Source organism: Eretmochelys imbricata, chromosome 11, assembly GCF_965152235.1.
Source record: "Eretmochelys imbricata isolate rEreImb1 chromosome 11, rEreImb1.hap1, whole genome shotgun sequence".
NCBI classification, from domain to species: domain Eukaryota; kingdom Metazoa; phylum Chordata; order Testudines; family Cheloniidae; genus Eretmochelys; species Eretmochelys imbricata.
Window position 1 is genome coordinate 33,926,780 of NC_135582.1, and position 23,717 is coordinate 33,950,496.

The 23,717-nt window shown below is 35.8% G+C and overlaps 1 protein-coding gene across 2 annotated transcripts in view; it reads left to right on the plus strand.

Moving 5' to 3' along the window:
- Positions 1–22,174, plus strand: part of PSMD14 (proteasome 26S subunit, non-ATPase 14) — a 58,332-nt gene extending 36,158 nt beyond the window's left edge. For both annotated transcript variants that reach the window (XM_077829779.1, XM_077829780.1), the window contains exons 8-12: positions 9,766–9,873; positions 13,453–13,527; positions 17,182–17,307; positions 18,744–18,806; positions 21,753–22,174. In XM_077829779.1, coding sequence (XP_077685905.1) covers positions 9,766–9,873; positions 13,453–13,527; positions 17,182–17,307; positions 18,744–18,806; positions 21,753–21,851 — 471 coding nt within the window. In that variant the 3' untranslated portion in view covers positions 21,852–22,174. The remainder of the gene's footprint in view (positions 1–9,765; positions 9,874–13,452; positions 13,528–17,181; positions 17,308–18,743; positions 18,807–21,752) is intronic.
- The last annotated feature ends 1,543 nt before the right edge of the window (positions 22,175–23,717 follow it).

The window sequence follows — 23,717 nt, forward strand, 5'->3', positions numbered from 1 at the left end:
GTGACTTGCCAGTGGAGGTCTGTGGCAGAGATGGAAATTGAACCCGGATATCCTGAGTCTTAATGCAGAGCGTTAACCACAAGATCATCATAAGCATAATATTTCCCTCTGTTATTGGTTTGCTTATTCAGGTTTCAGTTTAGAATGATAAAGCATACTGTAGCTATCCTAGAAAACATTGGATTAAACTGTGTCCCTTAGAGTTTTGTTGGCTTGCTTTATCCTGCATAAATGAGATTTAATCTTTTCAAGAATGGTCATGGTTAGTTTGAACTAAATGAAATAAAACACTACACAGAAACTAATGGTATGTCATCTCTTTAACCACAACTTCATCTGCGTGTGTGCCAAATGACCTCCCTTTCTTAATGGAGATCTCTCCTAAAAAACAAATTTCTTGCATCAAGTCCTAGAACTCTGATTCTGCCATATATATATATTTCTAGATCTTGATTTGAACCTGTCTGTTATGTATCTGAACTATATTATTTTGCCTGTTTCTGACTTAGATGTTAAGATCTTTGGAGCACAGGACTGTCTTCCTTTGTTTCGTTCTCAGCACTGAACAGTGCACATTGAATAGCATAACTTTATTTTGCTATTTTCAAACTTCATATGTTAAGACTAGACTTCCTTAACACATACTTTCCCAAACAAGAAGAAAGAAAGCTGGACTGCTCTCCAAGACAATCCTTTCTGCTGCAAATCAACAGCTCAGTGTCTAAATCTTCCATAGCCATATAGAGCAGGGGTGGCCAACCTGAGCCTGAGAACTAGCCAGTATTTACCAATGTACATCGCCAAAGAGTCACAATAATATGTCAGCAGCCCCACATCCGCTCCCCAGCCTGCAGCGCCTTCCGACAGCCCCCACCAATCAGCGCCTACTCCTCCCCCCCCCCCCCCCACTGCAATCAGGTGAGGGCATGCAAGGCTCAGGGGAAGGGGTGGAGTGGGGACAGGGCTTGGGGCAGAGCAGGGGGTTGACAAGTGAGCACCCCCCAGCACATTGGAAAGTTGGCATCTATAGTTCCAGCCCCGGAATCAGTGCCTAAGTAAGGAGCCACATATTAACCTCTGAAGAGTGGCATGCAGCTCCGGAGCCACAGGTTGGCCACCCCGATATAAAGTCTTACTAACTTGGGAAAATTATCCAGTGCTCTAATGGAGTCAAATGATTATCAATTATGCCTTACATAAAATAAGGGCATTGAAGACCGTTCCAACGTAGTTTCCTTCAACTGAATTTAAAGGCTCAGTTTTTGTTAGTTTCTTGAAAGGCTGCATCCTTTTAGCCATAGCTATCTGTCTTAGGGTTTTCAATGGGCTCCTCACTATTTTATGTAAGGATTAGCATTTCCTATGTATATTCAGTGTCTTTCCCTTTTGTTTGTTTGTTTGGAGTGTCCACACAGCAATGGAAGAGAGAATATTTTTAAGAAGTCAGAATAATATGACTGTAAAATTAGAATTGGTGGAGGGACAGGTATAGTACCTGAAACTGGAAATTGAGATTGGCCCTTTAAAATCACCTCTTGGAGTTTTTTGGTGTTGTGTTTTTTATTTTGGTTTTTGGTAAGTAGTCTGGAGTCATCTGATAAGTTTTTGGTAGTCTATATGTGTGCATTTAGAGAAGAATAAGAATTAAGAATACATCCATGTTATGTTCTCGGTCCCCTTATGGGCCATTAAAAATATAATTTGGAAGTATTAATCTAGCAGTCTGTTGTTGTTTTTTTCCCCTCTGCCCATGGCCCTCCAAAGTTTAAAAAAGTAACCAGCCAAGTAAAATCAAGACCCAAACACATTAACACTAGCAACTTGGCTGTAATACTAATTCTGTGGCTATTTGTTGTGAATTATTTTGCTGATACCACTTCCACAGTAAATTACTCTTCTGTTGCTTTGTAAAAATACATGCTATTGATCGTTTTTGCGACAAGACTACTTTTTCCTGATGCAATATTCATTATTAACGTTTGACTTACTAACATTGCTGTTTAGAAATTTTAATTTCTACCACTCAAGTATTAAGGACTCCTTATAATGTATAACTTTGGTAGAAACTATTACAAGTAGTAGCACAGGGATTATGCCTTTCAATATGTTTGTACAGTGCCTAACACATTTTGGGCACGATAGGCGTATAAATATTGTTGACCTTTCCACTGAAGTGTTATGCATTGTCAATGATCATGTATTAGTTCTGTTAATATTGTATTGTCAGACCCATTATATCTTCAGTAAAAATTACTTTAAAATGCCACATTCAGTGGGCCTAGTCCATTTTTTTAAGCATCACCACACAGACTGAAAAGGAGGTGCCTGGGTGCAAGGTTATTGACCTGATAGTCCCTTTGAAAATAAAAGAATCTGCAGGGATCTTGAGTATTTTTGGTCTTGTATGTATTATAGCTGCAGAGATTGAAGAGAGAAAAATTGAATGGTTGAGAAATAAACCAACCAAAGAAAAAGCTTGGTATTTCTTGAGTTACCTTTGCATTGCTTATTAGGTGATCTTTACTATTTTAAATCCTGTAGTAAATAATCACAAGAATGAACAGAGCACAAGATTTTGGCTGCTCTGTAATTGTGATTTTTTTTTTTCTTTTTAGATCCATAAATGGCCAGATTGTGAGAACTTGAAACTAAAGTCATTTATTTACACCTGGTACCGGCTTCCCCAACAGTGTCACACCAATGTACTTCAACTCTGATCTAGAGTGATGTCCCTGGAGGTCAGAGTAGTTCAGTCTGCATGCCTGATCAATCATTGACCAAGCCCAGTGAAATTGTCAGCAAGAATGTCAGTTGTGATAGTGTTTTGTGATGTGGATATCCGTCCACTATGAGTTAGAATGGGATCACCAGTTTATTTTACAAATAGCCAAATAACCAACAAAGATCTGTCAAATGGTAGCAACTCAATCACTATTGAGTGAAACACGGATTCATTGCAGTGACCTACAGGTGAAAGGCTGAGGCATCCTAATCTGAGCTAAGCAAAATTTCAGCCTTGAACTCTGACTTACAGAACAGGGAAATGGGAATTTGTCTTGCCTTTGATTTATAAGAAAAGCAGGAAGCTGATAACTTGAATTATTAGAGAATGACCTTTTTTTAAGCATCACATTTTTGTAATAGTAGATCCTGCATATTTAATTATGATATAGGTACGTGTGTTAATATTTGTACTTCCGTTCAGAATAAAATTTTCAAAATATTAGACAAAGTACAAATTATATTATTGTTCCAACGTCATCACCATTTTTCCTTCCTGTTTCATTGTAAAGCGAGCAAAAATTTTATAACTATACATTCTCAACATTTTTGTTCATGTTAGTGCATCATGTATTTTGCACAAATAACGTCGTTTCTGAATAGAATATTACAAATCCAAAAACTTGCATTTACAGACTTCATTGTTAATGTGAGTGTCAGTGTTCTGATTTTTTTTTGGATATGCTGTGCTCTCAATCAGGTGATAAATGCTTGCTTAGTAAACTGTTTTTATAGGTTATTTCAGTTCATTCCCTTTCCTGAAACAAAAAAGTTCCAAGTATACTTTTCATTGAAAAGTATTAAATGTTTAAATACCTTTTACCATGGTGAATGTGGAATAGTCCATTTATCTTCATTAAGGCATATAGCTTTAAAACTTGTGGCTTTGCTACTTGTGAGTTATGGATGCATGCCCTCACTTGTCAAGATAAATGTATTATACCGTAGTTGTCTCCCCCTCCCAATATGGATATTCAAGTTGTGCAGCAGATTTGACCACAGTAAGCAATTCTCCAAGGATGAAGAAAGAAAATGCACATACTCCTAGGAATCTCTTTTCCAAAGATAAAATTGACATTTTATAAATAATTTCCATGTTGCAAACTTCAAACTCACAATCACAGCAATTCAGCGATATGAATTTGGCATGAGTCAGTTTCAGTTCTTAGTGCTTTTCATTGGAAATGGCATAAAAAGTAAGATTTCTCTGAATTTTTTATGCTGTGGGCTTACAAGGGACAGAAGATGTTCTTCACTTGTGGTTGTCTAACAGTGCATGGCAGCATAAATAACGAAATGGTCATAAACCTTAGCTGCACTTCTAAGGTCACATGTTCAATTTAATTTTTAAAGAATCTAGAAACAAACTAAGCAGTTGATAACAGGTCAGTTGCAGGTGATAAAAGATATTTTAGATGGGACATTACTTCTTTTTCCACACCTGGCATAGCCACATTATATCTTTTGCAGTTTTTTCTTATGCACTGGTAGGTTTGTCCACAAACAATAACAAGATTCTTGAATTTCAGGGTAACAATGCATTTTTAAAGATAGCTTTCATATTGCATAATTTTTTTTTTTCCTGCACAAATATTGATGTCAGGAAAGTTTAAGTTTGAATAACAAGGATAATTTATCTCTGTCTGCAATTTGTCACTGTGTGTGGAATGGCATGCAAAATACAGGTATGCTTTCATAAAATGAGTTTTTAGATTTGCTATTGCAAAAACTTGGAGAATTGAAATATGTCATTCTTTAAAATATTTTATATAGAACTTTTGACTAAAAATTCCACCCCAAAAACCAACCCCCCAAAGCTGTGCTCAAATGGGCCCCACTGCATAAACTAGATTCATTGTCATTAGCAATAGAAAATGTCTTTCTTTAAAAAATATTCAGTTATGTGACTATATAATACTTTAATTTACAAAGTCCTTGTATTAAACATCAAACATCTTAATCAATCTAGTTTTTAAAGTTTCTTTTCAAATAAGTGTACAAAAGTAAAGTAAAAAAAACAACAGATTTTTTTAAATTAACATTATCAAAAATTTGCTCTCATTGGCCAGGCACAGGATAAAAGCATGAAAAAAGTGAATAACATATTGGATCATATTAAGCATAGCTACATACATACATACAGCCAAAAAATTACAGATGACATTGAGTTTGGAGATTATTTGAATTTTGACTATGCAAAATGTATTACTCAAACTGTTGTGGGTCATTGACCGAGCGACATGCTTGCAAAAAAGTATGCCATCTTTATTGTTTTTCAGATTATTATGGTTCTTGTAGCTAAGACAGATGTACAAAAAGATACAGTTTTTATTTTGTATTGGCAGCTTCCAAATATTTAGTATCTATTTCCAAGAGTTGCAATTAGTAAAGCATCCATGGTACTGAAATCCACACATCCCACAAGCTAATTATATTTGCAAGGTCAGATTGAATACATATTTTCAGAAAAATAAAGGGTTATATAAATGTCTCTTCTACTTGGCTGTTATATCACAGTTTGTTGATCTGGAGTATAATGTGTACAATTCACAAATTTGTCTGATAACAGAAAGTGGTGTGTGATTGTGTTTATTTTACTAACCAGTATATTCACAGCAATCACTTCCAAATATCTCTCCAGTAAAGATGTGTTAATTACAAAACAGACAGGGTCTTCTATTATATTAAAGCTACTAACAAGAAGACAGCAGGAATCACACATGTAAATAGCATCATCAACCCCTATTTTAGTCCTCTGTTTTGATCTGTGAGTTGTGCATAGACCAAAGGTGCTATTAAAGACTTAGTGTATGAAATAGGCAGCATTATATGAACAAAATTTATTCAACAAGAAAACAGACCTTTAACATGAATTTAACAAGCCTGAGAAATTATAAACTATCATATGCCGCAGATTCATGCAGTGATAATAAACAAAAAAAGGAAAGTAAGAGGTTTTCTTAAACTAGCCAAACTGCTAATGGTTTTGTTATAAGCTGTCTATGTTGAAGTGACCTCTGAAAAGTCTTGAGACACTTTGTACCAGAAGAAATTAAATGGTCAGGATAGTGAAAGAGTTGCAGTGTGGAAAAGCATATTTATAACTGCTACCATCATAATCTGGAAAACATCCTACTACCATAGGTTTGAGTTGGGCTTTCAGAGAGGTAGTCTAAAAGCCTCATGCAAAGCTGTTACTATTTTTGTTAATACAGTGCATGCTGTAGTGAGGTAATAAGTACAATGAAAACTATAAATTTGGAACTACTGTAAATCCATTAAATTCTTTAAGTAACTCTGAAAAATGGATTTTTCCTCTGCTTTAATTAATCCTGGGAGGTTCTCTACTTGGATTACAGTCTCTCTAAAGTTCCATTGTTAAATATGAGGTGACCATGTTGCTGTCATTTGATTGCATCGTGCTGTACTTCAAAATAAACACAGAAAAAAGACTTTAGCTTCTGCACACCTCCAAGTGCTCACAAGGGCTTTTTCCTTGAATCTTACTGTGGCATAATTAACACCTAGTTCACCCATTGCTCATTAGTGCACTGGACATTAATGAGTCTATTTATTTTGATATGATGCTCTAAAGGAGGAACCGATTTGTTCTCACTGTGCAAAAAGCAATTAGAAGATTTCACAGAAATGTAAATGTAGGGTATATTGCTGTATTTATGCTTTTATTGCGTACTAGATCTAAATTTAGATTGCAGGTTGTTGAGCATGTTGGTTTCCTTAAGACAGTTGCTATAGTGATGGCAATGAATTCCTTTAATCTTGGTGTAGCTAAAGTATTTAGTTTTTATTGGTTGTCATAATGCTACTAACAAGAAAAATGTCATTCAATTCATACTTTCTGTATTCTGTCTAGATTAGTTACCCTTGTTTTTTGAACATATAAGTATTGTGCGTTTAGGATTTCACATTAGAGTTTGAACAAGAAGGATGCTAACAGTTTTAGCAAATGTTTGTGTTTTGTTTCTCCAGAGTTGCACAGAGAGAGCCTGTAATCCTTATTAATGTGAGTAGTGCCATTGAAGTGATGGAAATTACTTGCATGAGTAAGGACTGCAAACTTTAAATCATATTGAGTAGAGTTCTTAAATATTTCAGCAGCTAGTTGTCCAATATATTTTGCTATGAAAGTTATCCAACTATGACACTGTGAACAGTAGTTAAAATATTTGATTTACTATCAAAGCGGTGTTGCAATGCCTAATATGTTAGGAGTTTTAGTTTTCCTTTCAAAAATGTACCTTGAAAAGTAAACATGGAATCCAATGTTGGAACAATTATTAGACAAAAATGCCATTGCATTTTTGGATAAGTTCCATGGTTTCTAGTGGAGCAGTCATTTAAACTGCAGTTGAGAAGTGTAGCCATTAGGAAGTTAAATTATGATGAAGCACTAAGTTATGGTATCCTGCCAAGTTAATGTATCTTGCTCCTCAGAGTAAATTTTTATTTGCTTGATTTTCCTATCTAGAAGTCTCTGGAGGACTACAGTATGTGTCTTCTTCCCACCCCCATCTCCCCTTTGCTTTGCTTTGCTTTATTTGTACTCCTTACTTACTATAGTTGGGCATTTGCAGATGTTTCTAAATTAGGACATCTGGTTAAAATGGAATTTCAGGAGTTGGAAAACTGATAAGATATACTTTTATATATACAAACACGAGTCTTAAAACTGTCTGAGTTAAAGTAAAATCTGATGAGAACATTAAGAATATAATTGATCTTTTTGTATTACAAGGACGAAAAGGTAGATATGTTGGAACTCTTTTAGAGAATGGTTGATGTCTTATAGGTGAATGAAGTTTAATGGTTTAAAAAATCATTAAAGGAATTAAACTCTTCTTTAGCAAGATTAAAATTCCATATGCTATAATAATTCTTTCTGTGTTAAACCGGTTAATCTGTTTAATTGAGAGAAGGAAGGGGTGTGTGTGTCACAGGGAAGGGGAGAATGTTAGGGGTTTTTGTCTTTACCTTATAAATTCTTGTTATCTATCACCATGCTATCTGGCATAAATTGGGTCACTGAAATGCTAATAAGAAGTGAAGAACAATGACATATTTGCTGAAGGCAACTTTAAAAGACAAGTTGGAGAAGGATCTGGCCAGTCAGTTGAGAGTCCAGGATTGTACAAGTCACTAATTTACAACTGCTTAATGGATAAACCATGTGAGAAATTTAATCTTTAAAAGAAGTTTATAACTTCCAATCTACTTATAACTGCTTATTTAGTGAACATCATTGCTGTGCTTGGTGCTGTATGCATTTAGCAGTAGACATGGACTCTTCCTAAATTGGATATGGACCATGCAGTCAACACACATGCACAAGTGGAAAAAAATATGGTCCTTCTAGCGGTACAAATATCTTCCACTACTTTGTGTATCATTATCTGTCTTTGATACTTATATCAAACATTGCTGTGTTTTGCTTGATGTGACTTAAGCAGCTTCTTTGACATGTACAGTATGTGAGATCGTTATTAGTCTGCCTTCAGTTTAAAATACTGTAAATTGTTACATTTTAAAATTTCCATATTAATCTCTGCCAGTTCATTTGTTACCTCTCTGTGCCCTTTAACATGATATCATAATTGCATTACATTCCCACTTAAGTAGGTTTGTGGGTAGTATCCTAATTTGTTTAGCTAGAAGGGAAGTCCTGAGTTGGTGAGAAGCACTTAAAATATTTTTTCTTTAATTTTTAAAATATGGACAATTTTTGTGTTCTTGCTTACCTGGAATAAGCTATTATAAAACAATGGGATATTTAGCTTCTCAGTATATTAGACCTTGGTGTCTTGGTGCCATGTGGTATTGTGTGAAATACAGATTACAATACAACTGCGGTGGAAATTTCTCGGGCATTTTAATGTAAGCTCTTAAAACTATGAAGCATAAATCCAGTTTAAGAACATGACAAAATTAGAATCTTTAAAAAATAAGGCCCCAACACTTCAATCAAAACCATGCGGGGCAGATGCCTACATCAGTGTGGCACCCCATTGACTTCAGTGTGGCTCTGCATAGGTGCGAGGTCTGGTTGTAGGATTAAGGGCTAAATAAATCAAAATCTTCGTTTGTAGTTATGAATCTATAATGATAGTTGGAGGTGACGAGGATAGTTTTTGTGCTGCATGGCTGTGATGTGTTCTAAGTTATATCTCACCTCACCTAGCAGCAGGTTAGGTGATTATTTTTATTATATGAAACCACTAAATATTTATTTGCAAAGGTTTCTTGAACAATTACAGCAAAGCATAGAAATAGGCTAGATGGAAGCTCTACTTTTTTTTTCTTCCCCCATTTGTAATGAAATAACTGGATATACTACCTTCATGTTCCTTAAATCATAAATGACCTTGGTCGTCTTTTACTCTATTTCTTACTCCTGAGCATGACACTGACAAGGACTTTTTAATCCATCAGACAGTTTATAGACCCTTTCTTAGTCACAAGAAGCAAAAAGCATCTGACTAGAAGGGAATACATGGGGCAAGTTCCTTGCTGGCTATAATTTTGTTGTCATTTCAAGTATTGTGGTGGTGTAATTGATGTGACAGGACTGGGCTTTAGACACAGTCCCTTAGCTTGTGCTCACTTTCAGTTTTCGTCTCTCTCTGTCATTCATTTTGATTAGATAAGATTTAGGTGACAAACATACATACCTATGAAGTTTATAGTATGTATATCTAGTGATCTTTTCAATGTTGTAAAATAAAAAGTACATAAAACTTAATAGTTCCATGAAAAATGTAGTTCTGGTGTCACCTTACAATACAAAGTAAAGAATTGTGTGCTGATGGCACAGTCAGCAGGAGGTTCTTTTTTATTAATATTATAATTAAAAGATTTTCTGGAAGAAGGCCAAAAACAGATGAGAGTTGATCATGCCTTGTCCACCGTTGCTTGGCACCATTGCTTGCATTTTCTAAAAAGAATTGACTTGACGTCTTGTTTTTACAGGTTGTTATTGATGCCTTCAGATTGATCAATGCTAATATGATGGTCTTGGGACATGAACCAAGACAAACAACTTCAAATCTGGGTCACTTAAACAAGCCATCTATCCAGGTAAAGTCAGTATTTGATGATGATAAACTCTGTTTTGTATTGAGTGGTGTTTAATCACAGTGATGCGACAAGTATCTTAAAATGTTACAGCTATAATTTGTATGTTATCCCTCATTGCAGTATTTTAATGTGCATATAAAATTAACTTGATATTTGAATAGGTCTACTCCTAATTTATGAGTGTAGGATTGAGCTCTAAATTCGTCAGATGTAAACACAGAATTTAAGTAGATACTGTCAAGATTTGGTACAGATTTATAAAATGAAAAACTTAAAATAAATCTTTTGTGTGAATTTGGGAGGACAATACTCTAGCTTTTTTAGCTTTATCAGACCAATGATACAAGAGAGGGCAAATGGTATCCTTTTTCAGTATTACAGTTTTAAAACTGCTCTTGTTAACATATGCTTGAGCTTTCCTAAAGCCAGGATGAGTAAATGGTGTTTTATTATCTACTGTAAGCATCCGAATTATATGTGATAAAAGAATAAATTACTCTTCAAGCAACCATTGAAAAATGCCCTACCCATTAATCATTATGGTCTCTTTCCACTTGCTTTACTGCTACATTTTTTTTTAATATATATATTCAACTTTTTCATGTGTCCTAAACAAATATTCCATCTCCAACTCTGGTTATTACATTGGTGACCTTGTAATTTGATGAAGTGTGGGGGGGAGGGGGAAAATGGAATAGATCATTTGAATGTATAATTGACCATTTCAAGCATAATCCTCTTTACTTGCGTGTATTGTTTTTATATATCTTTGTAAGAATGTATAAAGTTTATAACATTGAATTTCTCTTTTGAATATTTACTCTATTTGGTTTCTGGTGTTGACGATTAAGGCCAATACTCTCGTCTTCAGTGAAGCCAAACCTTCATTGCAGAAAGCTTCTTCTGTTCTAAAACAAGAGTATCCTCCTGAGTGATTAATGCCTTATCCGTATTCTTGTGCCTTGACTTTTTTTTCCTCAGTTTTTCCCCCCATGAAGAAAAATGTATTTTATTTTTAAATGTATTGTAAAAGGCATGAATAGTTGCTACCAGGAAGCCTAATTTCTTCTCTGAAGATTATTTACATGAACAGTAATACTAATGTATGTTGCTAAATACGGCCTACTGAAAGACAGTATAGTAGCCACAGTAGAACTGAAATTAGATGCTTCAACTTTTATTATCAGATTGCTATCTTTGGGGAGATGCCAGCTAGCCGTTGTTAAACTTCTACCTTCAACACATTGGTAGCTTTTATTATTTTATGCACTAAAACACTTTTTTATAAAGAAAAATGAGCAAAAATATTCATACTAGTAAAATAGTTAGTTTTAAAAGGTTGAAGTGTTTTGCTTTTGATTTTTAAATCTGTGAAAACTGTGAAGTATAATGAGTATGAAATAACCTACTAATGTTTTTGATTGGATACAGACAAGCCCATGCTTGCCTGTTTCAAGAGAATATATTACTGGGCTTTTTTAGGCTGTATGTAATGACCTCTCTTGTAAACCCCCATAGTATCATACTGCTTCATTATTTTTTGCAAAAGGTTAAGTAATATCTCACAGTCGAAGATCATTGTTGTTGTAGCATGGCATATTTCAGACATAAGTTTTTTTCACTAATTGCAAGTTAGCAATGACCAGTTACATATTTTATTATTACATTAAAATATTGCAGTTTGAAATTAAGTGTATACATATACAAGTTCTTAAGACTTATTCTTTCCACGGAGAACAAATGTAGATACACACATGTTATAAAGTCCCTGAGTGAAATGCTGACCTCTTGAAGTTGATGGCAAAACTCCCATTGACTTCAGTGGGATTAGGATTTCACATGTCCCCTCCCCCATATTTTATCAAAGTCATTTTGTGAAGCATAAGGCAAGCTTATTAAAGACTTTAATATTACGGGACTTAAGTATTGCACGACACACACTAATCTTTCAGTGAAACAAAACACTTGAGGAACAATGTCTTTAAAATATAGAGTGCAAATAGGTGTACATTTTAGAGGTTTCCAATTAACCTGTTGCAGTGACTATTAGTACAGTTTCAAGATAGTTGGGAGGATTTTTTTTTTTTTTTTAAGTGTTTGCACTTTTGCTCAGCTAACACCTAAGTTGAATTAACTGTTGATGTTAGAAGGGAAATGATTGCAGGGGAGATAGTCAGTCTATTTAGGACTTGTACTCCTAAATCCCTTAGGAGCTCGTAAAAGTCTCCCCTTATCTACAGTTAAGTTAAAACAAGAGGGTACAGATTTTCAGTTCGGGGTGGGGAGGGGAGAGCGAGAATGTCAAAAGAAACTACAGAACTTTTTTCAGTAATTTAAGGCTGAAATTACTATAACAATAAATAGGCAAGTGTTTGTTTTTGAGATTCTGTTGACTACAGTAAAGCTAAATGTGTATCTTTGACAATCAGCAGTTAACAAACTCTAGTGAACATATAGTCAGTTCATGAAAACTGTAACTGTTTAAGTATTTCTTTGTATAGCATACAAATACATGCAAAAAAATCTGTTTTCAACTTTATGATATCTATTAAATTTTAATTGCGGTAGGATTTTGAAGCACTAGAATGAAAAGCTGTACTTGCATTTTGTGGAACAAGCGCTAGCCATGGATAGCGTTAAGGAATAGACATCAATAAATAGGTGAAATGATCAAAATATAATTTGGAATATCAAATATTCTCTACTTCTTAAATGTTGCATGGTATAATTTTTCACATCTTTTTTACATTGCGAGGACAAAACATCTGACAAGGATTTATGTTCATACACAGATTATTTTTAGAAACTACATCTTAATCCAAGCCATACCTTAAGATGTACATTTCAAAAGAGTGCCCATTATTGTCTTGATACTACAACAAAGCAGCAAGATATGGAGCATACATATAAAGGTTTCATATAACCTAATATGTTTCTTGTAAACCTCTTATTGGTTGGTGAGGTGCTAGTGTAAAAACGTTGCATCCATAAAGGTCATGCCAGTAACTGGCAAGATGATATTGCATTTAATGTTGAAAATTTAAAACAGTCTTAATGCTAAAGGTCTATTCTGTAAATATCCTGTCTAACCAGCACCTGAAATGTAAATTACTGTTTCAGCTGTAACCACAGCTATACAGCTCAAATTATTAAAGATTAAAAATTAAAACCTTTGCCACATGTTTTAGATTTATAAGTGATAGTGTCAACATAAAAATCACACCTGTGTCTGAAATACGTTTACCTCCTGTTTTAAGTACGACTTAAGTTTACCATAAACAAGAGATTGGAGAGCAAATAATTAATTTTTTTTGTTTACCGAATCTGTCTGCAGTTTACAAATAGTTGTACTGTTTCCTTGTTTGTATGAACCTTTCATGTGGAAACGGAAGAGAGAGCAACATTTTTTAAAAATAGGAAAATAAGATTGTTAGGAGCAGGTATAGTGGTTGACACTACCTATAACATTTTTTCAAAACTATTTCAAGTTGAGTGCTTTAGATAGTCACTTTCTTACTAATATTTTTCATATCTATGATAGTAACTTCAGTGTGAATATTTTTCCATAAACTTTTATAGGCTCTAATTCATGGACTGAACAGACATTATTACTCCATTACCATCAACTATAGGAAGAATGAACTAGAACAGAAGGTAAGAAATTCAAGTTGAGTTCTACCTGGCTTATTCATAATCAAAAGTAGTCAAGATTCTCAAGGCCAGATTCCTGCCTCATTTACATCTGTACATGCTCATTGTCTTCATTAGAGTTGATTGGGTTTAACTAAAGCCAGACTTTGACTCTACAGTTGGAACTACAGTTGGTTCTGCTGATAATGCATGAGTCAAAACAGACTCCAGCTCAACTAGTGACTCTTTGGCGAGTAGAAATAAAAAGTAATTTTTTATCACTAAAGAATGATAAAACATGCAGATCAGGAAGTGTATCTGAGATAGAAGCTGCTAATTCACATAGGCCCAGAACCTCAAAGGGAAGTAGGTACCTAGAAAATCACAGGAGCAACAGTGCAGTCCACAAAGCCTGAGTTAGCACCTAGACTCTTTATACAATGAATGGAGTGAGAGAGGTGCCTGAGAATGCAGGCCACAAAAGCCAGCATGCTACGTGAGGAGCCACCTAAGCTAGCCAGTGTGAGACGCTGATGAAAGGGGTGTGTTCTAAGCCCTGCCGCTTTGATGGAGATAAGAGCCAAAATCCAGGTTGCAGGGAGGCACCTATCTCTGCTAGCTATCCACAGCCAGGAACTCATCTCCTGGAAGGAGGTGGCTTAGGCACCTAAGTAGTTTTCATGCAAGAATAAGTTAGGCACCTGCATCATTCCACAAAAAACAGAAGAAGGTGGAGGTGGTGTCCTCATTATACCTTTTAGCCCAGTCACCTGGGATATGGGGGAGATAGGTTCTATTGCCTTTCCCTCTCTTCCCGAGAGGAAGAAAGCATTTGCACAGGAGTCTCCCACCTCTCTGGAGAGTGCTCTAACCACTGAGCTATGGAATATTCTGAAGTGGGGGCCCCTCACTCTCTTCTGTTGAAGCCGTTCCAGTGTGTATAAATAATTAATCTTTCAATAGGGTGACTAGACTGAGTCTCCCTCCTCCCAGTGAGTCATAGTGTGTGTGTGTGTGTCTCTCGCTTGCGCTCTCTCTCTTCATCTGGTGACTAAGTATTTATCCAAAGTGGAACAGATTCAACAGGAGAGAGTAAAGGAGCCCCACCTCAGACTATCCCATAGCTCACTGGTTAGAGCAGTCTCCTGGGAGGTGGGAGACTCTTGTTCAAGTCTTTTCTTCCCTTCAGGCAGATGAGTCGAGCCTGAATTTCACACACCCTCGATGAGTGCTTTAACCACTGGGATAAAAGGCATAAAGTGGGCACTACCACCTCATCCAGTAGCTTCTGATTTTGAATGGGACCTGCTCTGGAAGGAGCATCTGAGCACACCAACTGGAACAGGCCCTGTGGGGAGGAGAGGGTCTCCTCTGCCTATCTTTTCCCCATTCGTGGGTTGCACTGGGGCATAGGTGGGAGATAGGCATCCAGACACCTAGAGTGAGACAGCAGTGCACACGCCAAGAGAGAGAAATTTAGGCACCATGGAGTGAGTATAGCTGCCTATAAGATTAGGTGGCGGCCTAGTGGAGGTTTTGTGGATTGCAGTGATGCCTAAAACTGGGACTTAGGCACATAAGTACCTTTGTGGATCTGGGCTAGCGTCCCTTTTCATAGCAGAATCACACTTTCAACGGCTCAATGTGTTTGTTTGTTTACCTGTATTTGGATGACAGGTCCAACAGAACCAGATTCCCACAATAGGTCTCTCCCTTTTGGGTAGTCTGATCTATCTTCATCCTGATGCAAAGGCATACTTTCAGAAAAGCAATTCTAGATTCTTCAGGGGTGATTATCTTTTTTAGCCTTTTGACATGTTTATGGACATTCAAAAAACTTTACAATACAACCATGTAACATGATCAAACTGTTCCTAAAGTTCAAATATCTTTGATCTAAGGGCTTCCTTTACATAAATGACTGGTAGACTGAGAATGAGACCTTTGCAACCTTGACTAAGTATCAATTATATACTAGAAACTGTCATAGAATCATAGAATATCAGGGTTGGAAGGGACCTCAGGAGGTCATCTAGTCCAACCCCCTGCTCAAAGCAGGAAAACCTGCAAGCGTACCTGAACTTGTCTGAGCAAGTAAACAATCATTCTTAGTGCTTTAACTATTCTTCACAGGTCTCTGATAAAGATAGCCACTCATTCCAAAATCCTGCATATGGTTGTCTGTAATGTCCACTTTTCTCTTATCAAACCATCTCCCTTTGGAGTGAAAGCCTGGGTTGGGGAGTACATCTACACAATCTGAGTTTAAGATCTGTGGAAGCCTGGTTAATCTAGACTTCATAGCAAAGCAATAGTTTTCAGAGTAGTTTAGCAACTATGAAAAACTTTCCGGTCACTAAGGACTTAATAGTACAAATCCTGACAGACATTACAACCAAAGACCTCAATCGTTGTAGGGATGAGTCTCTTTCCTTTAGCTGCCCTCCAAAGTGAGGGTTCTGTGGGCATGATTCATCATTTCTTTCCATGGCCACCTGACATGGAAAAGCAACTCCTTTGCAGATGTGAATTTCAGGCATTAGAGTTAAAATAAGGGGCCTTCAAGACTTCAGCAGTAAACCTCATATTGAAGAAGTGGGGACAAAATGGATCTATTTGCTTAGAACACCAGATACCTCCTATACTGATCTGTAATGGGCAGTGGCTCCCCAATAAAGGCAGTCTTTGCATAGTGGAATGCCTTTTCTCCAATTCCTCTGCTCCATCAGGTTTTCAGAAAAGTAAAACAAGCCTCAGATAACTTTCATAGCACTTACTTAGGCTTATCAGTTTAAATGCCTGGATCTTCTGGGCATTGACTCAAAACCAAACCCAAACTCACTCAATCTTACAACATGGATCTTGGCATCTTATTAGATGTGGAACCTGAATGCTCTTTTTAAGGTGCAACACGTTATCTTGAAACCTAGGAAGACAGCTACATGGAGATATGCTAAGATGTGGTAAAATGCAAAAAAGTCCATGTGTTCCTGTCATTCATTTTTTGGGACAATTTGTTTTATAAAAGACATTCTCAGGACTTGGTTTGGTTACTAGTAAAGTCCATCTCAACTACAGCAGCCTACTGTCCTCCAATACAGGGATCATGAGTGCAGAATAAGTAGCTAATGTGCTTAGTCCACAACACCAAATTTCCTCCTGAGTGTGTCTAGAGGCCAAAAGCTTCATATGTCCCCTACCTAGCTGTTAAAACAGCCTCCTTTCTCCTGACAGCTTCTGTAATGCAGTTATGCATTGTCAATATCAAAATCTACAACAAACTGAAAATCTGGGACAGGGTAAAATAGATTATTATAAAAATTAAATAAGACGAGCTACTGCACTGATTGTGTATTATTAATTTTCATATTTCATTTTAAAAGATTTTCATTTTAAAAGAACTGCTGCAAAATTCCCAGTCTGCTGCACCAGAATGCTACAGAATCCAGCGATTTTGAGTATAAACACCAGCTAAAAGCTGCTCCTGTGTACACTTACCATATTCAAACTGTTCAAGATCAAAAATGCTTTTGGAACATTTCTAATCTTATTGAATTCATTTATCTACACCTCTACAAGTACATTTAGTAAATTAACTTTCTGTATCAAGTGGACCTTTATAGAGCTGGAAACTTATGTTCTGATGTAGATGTTAAACTGTATGACTTTATTTTGCAGATGTTGCTAAATTTGCATAAGAAGAGTTGGATGGAAGGTTTGACACTTCAGGATTATAGTGAACATTGCAAACTCAATGAAACAGTAGTGAAAGAGATGCTGGAGTTAGCTAAGAATTATAACAAGGTATTCACGTTCAACAATAAAGTTGAAATTGCTCTTATGAAATAACTGACTGTAGCAAATTTCATTGGATAAGAAGTTGATTACAGATCTCTTTGTATACGCTTATAGTAATGTCCTAGAAAATAAACACTAACTAGAACACTGAATAATTGCAAGCAAATAACTTTTGAGGCTTCAGTGATCACTAATATTTTAACACTCTCTTTTGGGGGCAGTATGGGAATGTTCATGTTTTGTATGATATATATATATTGAGTAGAGTAACTTCCATGAATTTGGCAAATAAGGTATAACTCTGGCTATAATTTGTAGACCAAAGCTTTGTGAGCATTGAGTTCCTGATTGCTAACCAACTAAAGATTAACCATTGTTCATACGGAATGCTGTGGGCACCTGAGTTTGGCCCCAGTTTAGCAAAGCACCTAAACATATGTAGCTTTAAGGATGTGTGTAATCTGTCCCATTGATTGTATTTAACTCTTTGAAGTGGATGGGTCTTGAAATCCTGTAGTTGCACCTTAATTCAGAATATTTTGGATTTAATTTGATTTCTCATTTCATTGCTGCCATCAAAGACTACTAGATCAAAGATTTAAAAAAATATATACTTCTATTGTAGTGTGTATTTGGAACTCTCTTTTTTAAATATATACAGCCTGATTCTTCACTCCATTACATTGGCAGAAAAAGTATCAGGCTCACACTTATTCATAACCTGTAATAATGACATTCCTAAATAAAAGAATGATTGAGACTTGCTCTACTTGTGAAGATACTTACTAGGAAAATGTACTGTATGTATTAAACATACTGTTTTAAAAAGTCTATTTTTAACTTGCTTATTGGAAGTCCCAAAATATTAAACGTGAATATTTTATTTAATAGTTTGTCAAGGACATAAACCCTCCAGATCAGACATTTTAACATTAAACATAAATAAACAGGGAACTTTACATACAAAAAAACCTATTTAAAGAAATATATAGAAGTTGTTTAAACTAGAATACAAAAATGCATAGTAAAAAATCAAACTTCCCTTTGTTAGAAACAACAAGGTTAATGCTGTACTTTGAACATTATATTTTTAACCTGTTTTATCTAGCTGTTGATGTGATTATTAGGTGCAAAATTCCACCCTTGTGTAACATTTTATCAGTTCTAAGTGTATTTTTCTTTAATATAGTTTGAGTAAATCTAAAATATCTGACAATAAAGCTGTTCATGAATCCTCCCCTTAATCTTTTGCACTGACATTTTAACAAATTTGTGCCACCTTTGCTGAGCAATTGAAGTGCCTTTCCTTTTGACTTAATACAGGCTTCTGAAACACTGCTGTCCTTTTGATTTTTAAGAAGAAATTATATTTTTATAATCTTGTGGCTCTAGAAAAAAGTAAACAAAATCTGAAACACCGACCTTTTTTGTATTTTTCACAGGCTGTGGAAGAAGAAGATAAGATGACACCTGAACAGCTGGCAATAAAAAATGTTGGCAAGCAGGTGAGATGTAATGAATTATTGTGAGGTGAAATAACCTGATTTTTTTAAAATATATTTTAATATTATTTTAGTCACATGCATTGTAGGTGATTTCTGTGCTATAGTCTGGCTGTCCTGAATTCCTTACAGGAGTTGAATTTACACCTAATGGAGAATATTATTTAGGCCTCTGACTTTAGGTAATCTGCAGAGTGGTTACAAAATTGTCCTTTAGTAGCAAGGGTCTGCCACAACATTTTTATAATGAAGTTTAAAGGTATATTGTGGATAAATTGTTCTAATCCACTGAGGAATATCCTGTAATTTCTGCATCTTTCCTCTTTTTAAAAAGAAACAAACAAAAAAACTAAATACACTATTGCATTCTGAAGGAGTTATACTATGTTTTTTTTTAAAGAGGCAAGTCCGTCAGTCAGTCTGGTGCATTACACTGTGGCTGAAGAGCCAGTAGAAGGGGAGTAAGTTCACCCACTATTCAGAAAAAATTGATGCTTGATGCCAATACACACATAAGTACACTAAACACCTTCGTGTTCCCTTCTGCTCCATAAGAAAAACAGTTTAGGACCATAATTAATATTTTGGGGGGCTGAGGGGAGGCTATTAAATGAAGTCCATCCTTCTGTCATGGCAGGATGTAATCTTCTGACTGAGGACTTGACAGATATTAAATTAGCGATATGTTTCATTTTAGCCTAAAAGCCAAAGAAAGAAAAGTGTTGAAATGGAAAAAGATTAAAATTGTTAAGAAAACATATTGTTCTCAGAGTTCAGTAGACTCGGGGGGCAATAGGAACAATGGATAGCTTTAAAAAACCTCCAAACTATTTTCCCTTAAAGGAGAGGCAGGATTTATTCATATGGCTGGCTGTAGTAGAACCTGAACTGTATTTCAGAGGATTATGGAATATTTTTGTTTCAACTTCCAACAAACTGATGTTATAACTTATCTGTAATTTTTCTTCGAGTCGTACACTTTTGTAGCATTCAAATCTGTAGCAGGAAACAATCAAAAATAAATATATAGGAAGAACCATCTTTTTCAAAGATCTAAAACAGTAGTAAATATCCCTTCTTGTGAGCCTGAACCCAGGTGTAATCTACAATCTAAACAATTCTTTAAAAGCTGGTGCAGATTTTTTAAGTTAATACAGAGTAAAAAAGTCAGATTTTTTTCCTCACACATCCAACTTTTTTTCTAAAAGAAACTGTCAAAGGTATCTTGTAAAATCATTAAATGAAATAGTTTTATTTTCAGGTTTTTTTTCCTCTGTCATTTATACACCAAGTTCTGTAGACGCACAGCTGCTAATGTGAATATTTGTCCTCTGTTTGGAAAGGTCCTTAGTTTGAATGGAGAAATCTTAAAGAACTACAGGACTTTGTAAATGGATTATACAAAAGAGCAGCTTAGACTTGTGACATCTGTGGCCATCAGAACTATTTTGTATGTGGAATAGGATCAATAAATATTTTAAATTGATCCTTTACTGTGTGCAAATGCTTTTTCTTTTTTTTAAATTTGTCTCCACTATTGTAATATCTGTATAGTGGGCTCTGTACAACCAAATGAGATAATAGATTGAGCAAATGTGCTCTTTATGGCATAATGTGAGGATAATTTAGTTAAGCCCCAATGCTGCAAAAGTTTATGTATGTGCTTAGCTTTACCACTGAGAGTGAACTTGTGTGAATACATGAAATGGATCCATTTTATGTAGGTAATTTAATAATACTTGGCACTTATGTAGTATTTAATATTTTCAAAGCACTGTACAGACTTAAGCTCCAATTCTGCGGAGACTTGAGAACATGCTTAACTTCATACACTAAGTAATTCCCTTGAAGTCTGGGAACTCAGCAAGAGTTAAACACTGTGTAATATTCTTGAAGCCACTGAGACTACTCACAAGTGTAAAATTAAGCATGTGTATAAATCTTTACAGGATTGGGGACCCAAGATTATATACAGCTTTGAAAATACAGAGCACCACATTTGTATTGCTAAGGTGGAATCCTGGCCTTGTTGAAGTCTGACAAAACACCCCGTTTTTCATTTTAAATAGTATGAATCTCACTTCCACAAAAATAGTTTCAAAAATGGGTATTTGAGTGATATAAATGTCTATTTAAGTAATAGGCTAAAATAGCTTCAGAAGAAGTTGTCCTACTCTCAACTTTTACAGACTTCCCTCAGGTTTTTCTTTTTAATATGGGGAATGAGGATAACCACAAAAATAAATTTGAAGGTCTGTCTTAACCTTGCAAAAACAAGAAGGTTAAAGCCATGACTAAAATTGCATTCCTAGCACATTCTGTTTGGCTGTAGCTGAGTTTACAGAATAATAATCAAAGGTAATGCGCGGGAAGGGAGGGTGTACATGACACCCCCATTTCTACCAGGTTTAGATGCCCTGCCCTGAACCCTGCTGCATGCCACCAGAACATGCGCGCACACGTGCTTTCTCGCTCTCTCTCCAATGTATAGGTTTCATGGTTAGTTCTAAAGTAGTGTTTGACTACAGTATAGTTTTTATTGACCGAGCTTCTAAAATCTGAGGCAACTACGATACTGTGAGTGAAATCCTGGCCCTGTTGAAGTCAGGGAGGAGTTTTGTCATTGACTTCATTGGAGCCCGGATTTCACCCATGTGTGGAACTGCATAAAAACATTTGCTGTCACTGTATCCATCAAGAATTTGAAGAGACCGATTTGCTTATTAGCCTACATATAACATCTATGAATAATATGAAGAGCTACAGGGTCTTAGAAAATTAGAATCAAAGTTACATGCAGTGTCTTGAAGGAAGGAAAATTTGGGGGCTTTAATAGGCTCTCAGTGTCTATTAATTCATTGTGTTCTCAAATAGTTGAAATCTGTCATCTTTGAAGTGTTCATTTTTTAGTGATTCCTCTAATAGCCTACTTTAATATTTATTTTTCAGGACCCCAAACGTCATTTAGAAGAACATGTGGATGTGCTGATGACCTCAAATATTGTCCAGTGTTTAGCAGCTATGTTGGATACAGTTGTATTTAAATAATGCATTTACTGTTAATGTGGTGCTTTCTGTGTATATTCTTCTATTGTTTTTAACACTTGGAAACCAGAGACTGCTGAAAGTATATTTGGTTAAATGGAAGACATCTGGCATCATTTGCAGTCTAAGAGCAGCACTGTAACACCTTTCAGTCTCTGTTGTGCAATTACTTCTGTTTCTTTATGTCAGGGTCTTTGCAGATTCCAAAGCAGTTCAAGAACACAGAGTGGGCAAATTGTATTAAGTTTTCATTTAATATTTGGGGGGAAATCAGTAGTACATATATATTTTGATTGTTGCTACATAATAAAAATACATTTACAGTCTCTCGTTTGTTTAAGGTTTTTTGTCAATATACGGAATGGACAACATTGTAGAAAACTCATGCAGATAAATCTGGTTTCCTTTGCATTTTTAGTGCATATTAAGTGAAACATCGATGAGCTAGCAAAACTTCACAAATGAAATATGACTTCCATTAATCATGAGGTATCCTAGAAAACATACTTTTTTCATAAATAGTGATGAATACAAACGAACATTGACATACAATTTTTTTTTATAATGCAAGACAACTCCATCCAATGCAAATGCTTATGAAAATGACATATGTTGATACACTGATGCTCAGCACATCTCCAACTGCCCTAACTCAAGCAGGTTCTTTCCTGGATAGCTGATATTCTATGATAGCAATAGACCTAAGAATAAATTTTTGAAGAGGTTGTAAAGCCCATATGAAGTTGGGAGGGTATGTCTCTCAATGGAGATGAGGATAGCTGAAGGGGAATAGACATGATGAGGAAGAAGCATGTCTGCTGTACCCTGTGCTTGTACCATAGCAGCCTGCTCTGTAACCAGCTTCTTGAGTATAATGCAGCTTGACTCTACAATTTTCCTTTTACAACCCCCAAAAGACATTTTCTAGTTCCTTACTTTGCCCTGCATTTTAGGAGCTCCACAGGAAAGGGACTGTGTTGCTGTTTGGGGGAGCTGGTGCATGTGATGACATAAGGGCCAGAAGGTACCAAAGTACTATCTTGGAAAGGGCAGGGGAAGGTTTCTAAGCAGTTACCATCTGGGCCTATGAAGCCCCAGTGGAGCACAGCTTCATTAGGAGCTGAGCTGGATGGACAGTTTGATGCCTTCTGCAACACCCACTCCTCAACACACACAAACACTTCCTCTAAGACAGTTCGTCAGCACCTGCCAGTGCATATCTTCCGATTATCCCAGTTTAGGAACTATGCATGTTAACAATTTAAAAAAATATAAAATAAACGTTTTTGCGTGATCCCCAGTTTGCAACGAAATTAAGGGCAGTTGCTGCATAAATTAGCTTTTAATGTGCTAAATAATACAACCCTTCCCTGTGTCTCTAGTTTTACCCCATCTGATCTTCCAACCACACAATCAATTACACCCTGGAGCGCATGGTGCTAGTGAAACAAATAAGCACCAGAAACTACAGCTGCTTGGCATGAAATACTGCTTCTCACAGAATTATATCTGTATTTTGCTGAAAATGAGGGTGTATGGCATGCACTAAATCAACAGAATATGGGTAATGCAGTAGTGTGCATGACTAGCATTCATGAAAGACTTCACTAAAAGCATTTCCTTAAAGTATGATAGCTTCCATTCTAAAACATGGTTTTATTAAAACAACTAACCATAAACTAGTGCACAATAGGCTACTTCAAATGCCTCTGCTCACAATCTTGTACTCAAGTTATGGAACCCAAAATTGAAACACATTACTGAATGCTTCATTTGCATCTGTCTGCCAAGTAATGTAGCTATTGGCTCCATTTCTGTTGCATTAAAGAGTCTTGATACATGATGACCTTCATTGTATATTTTTTCCTT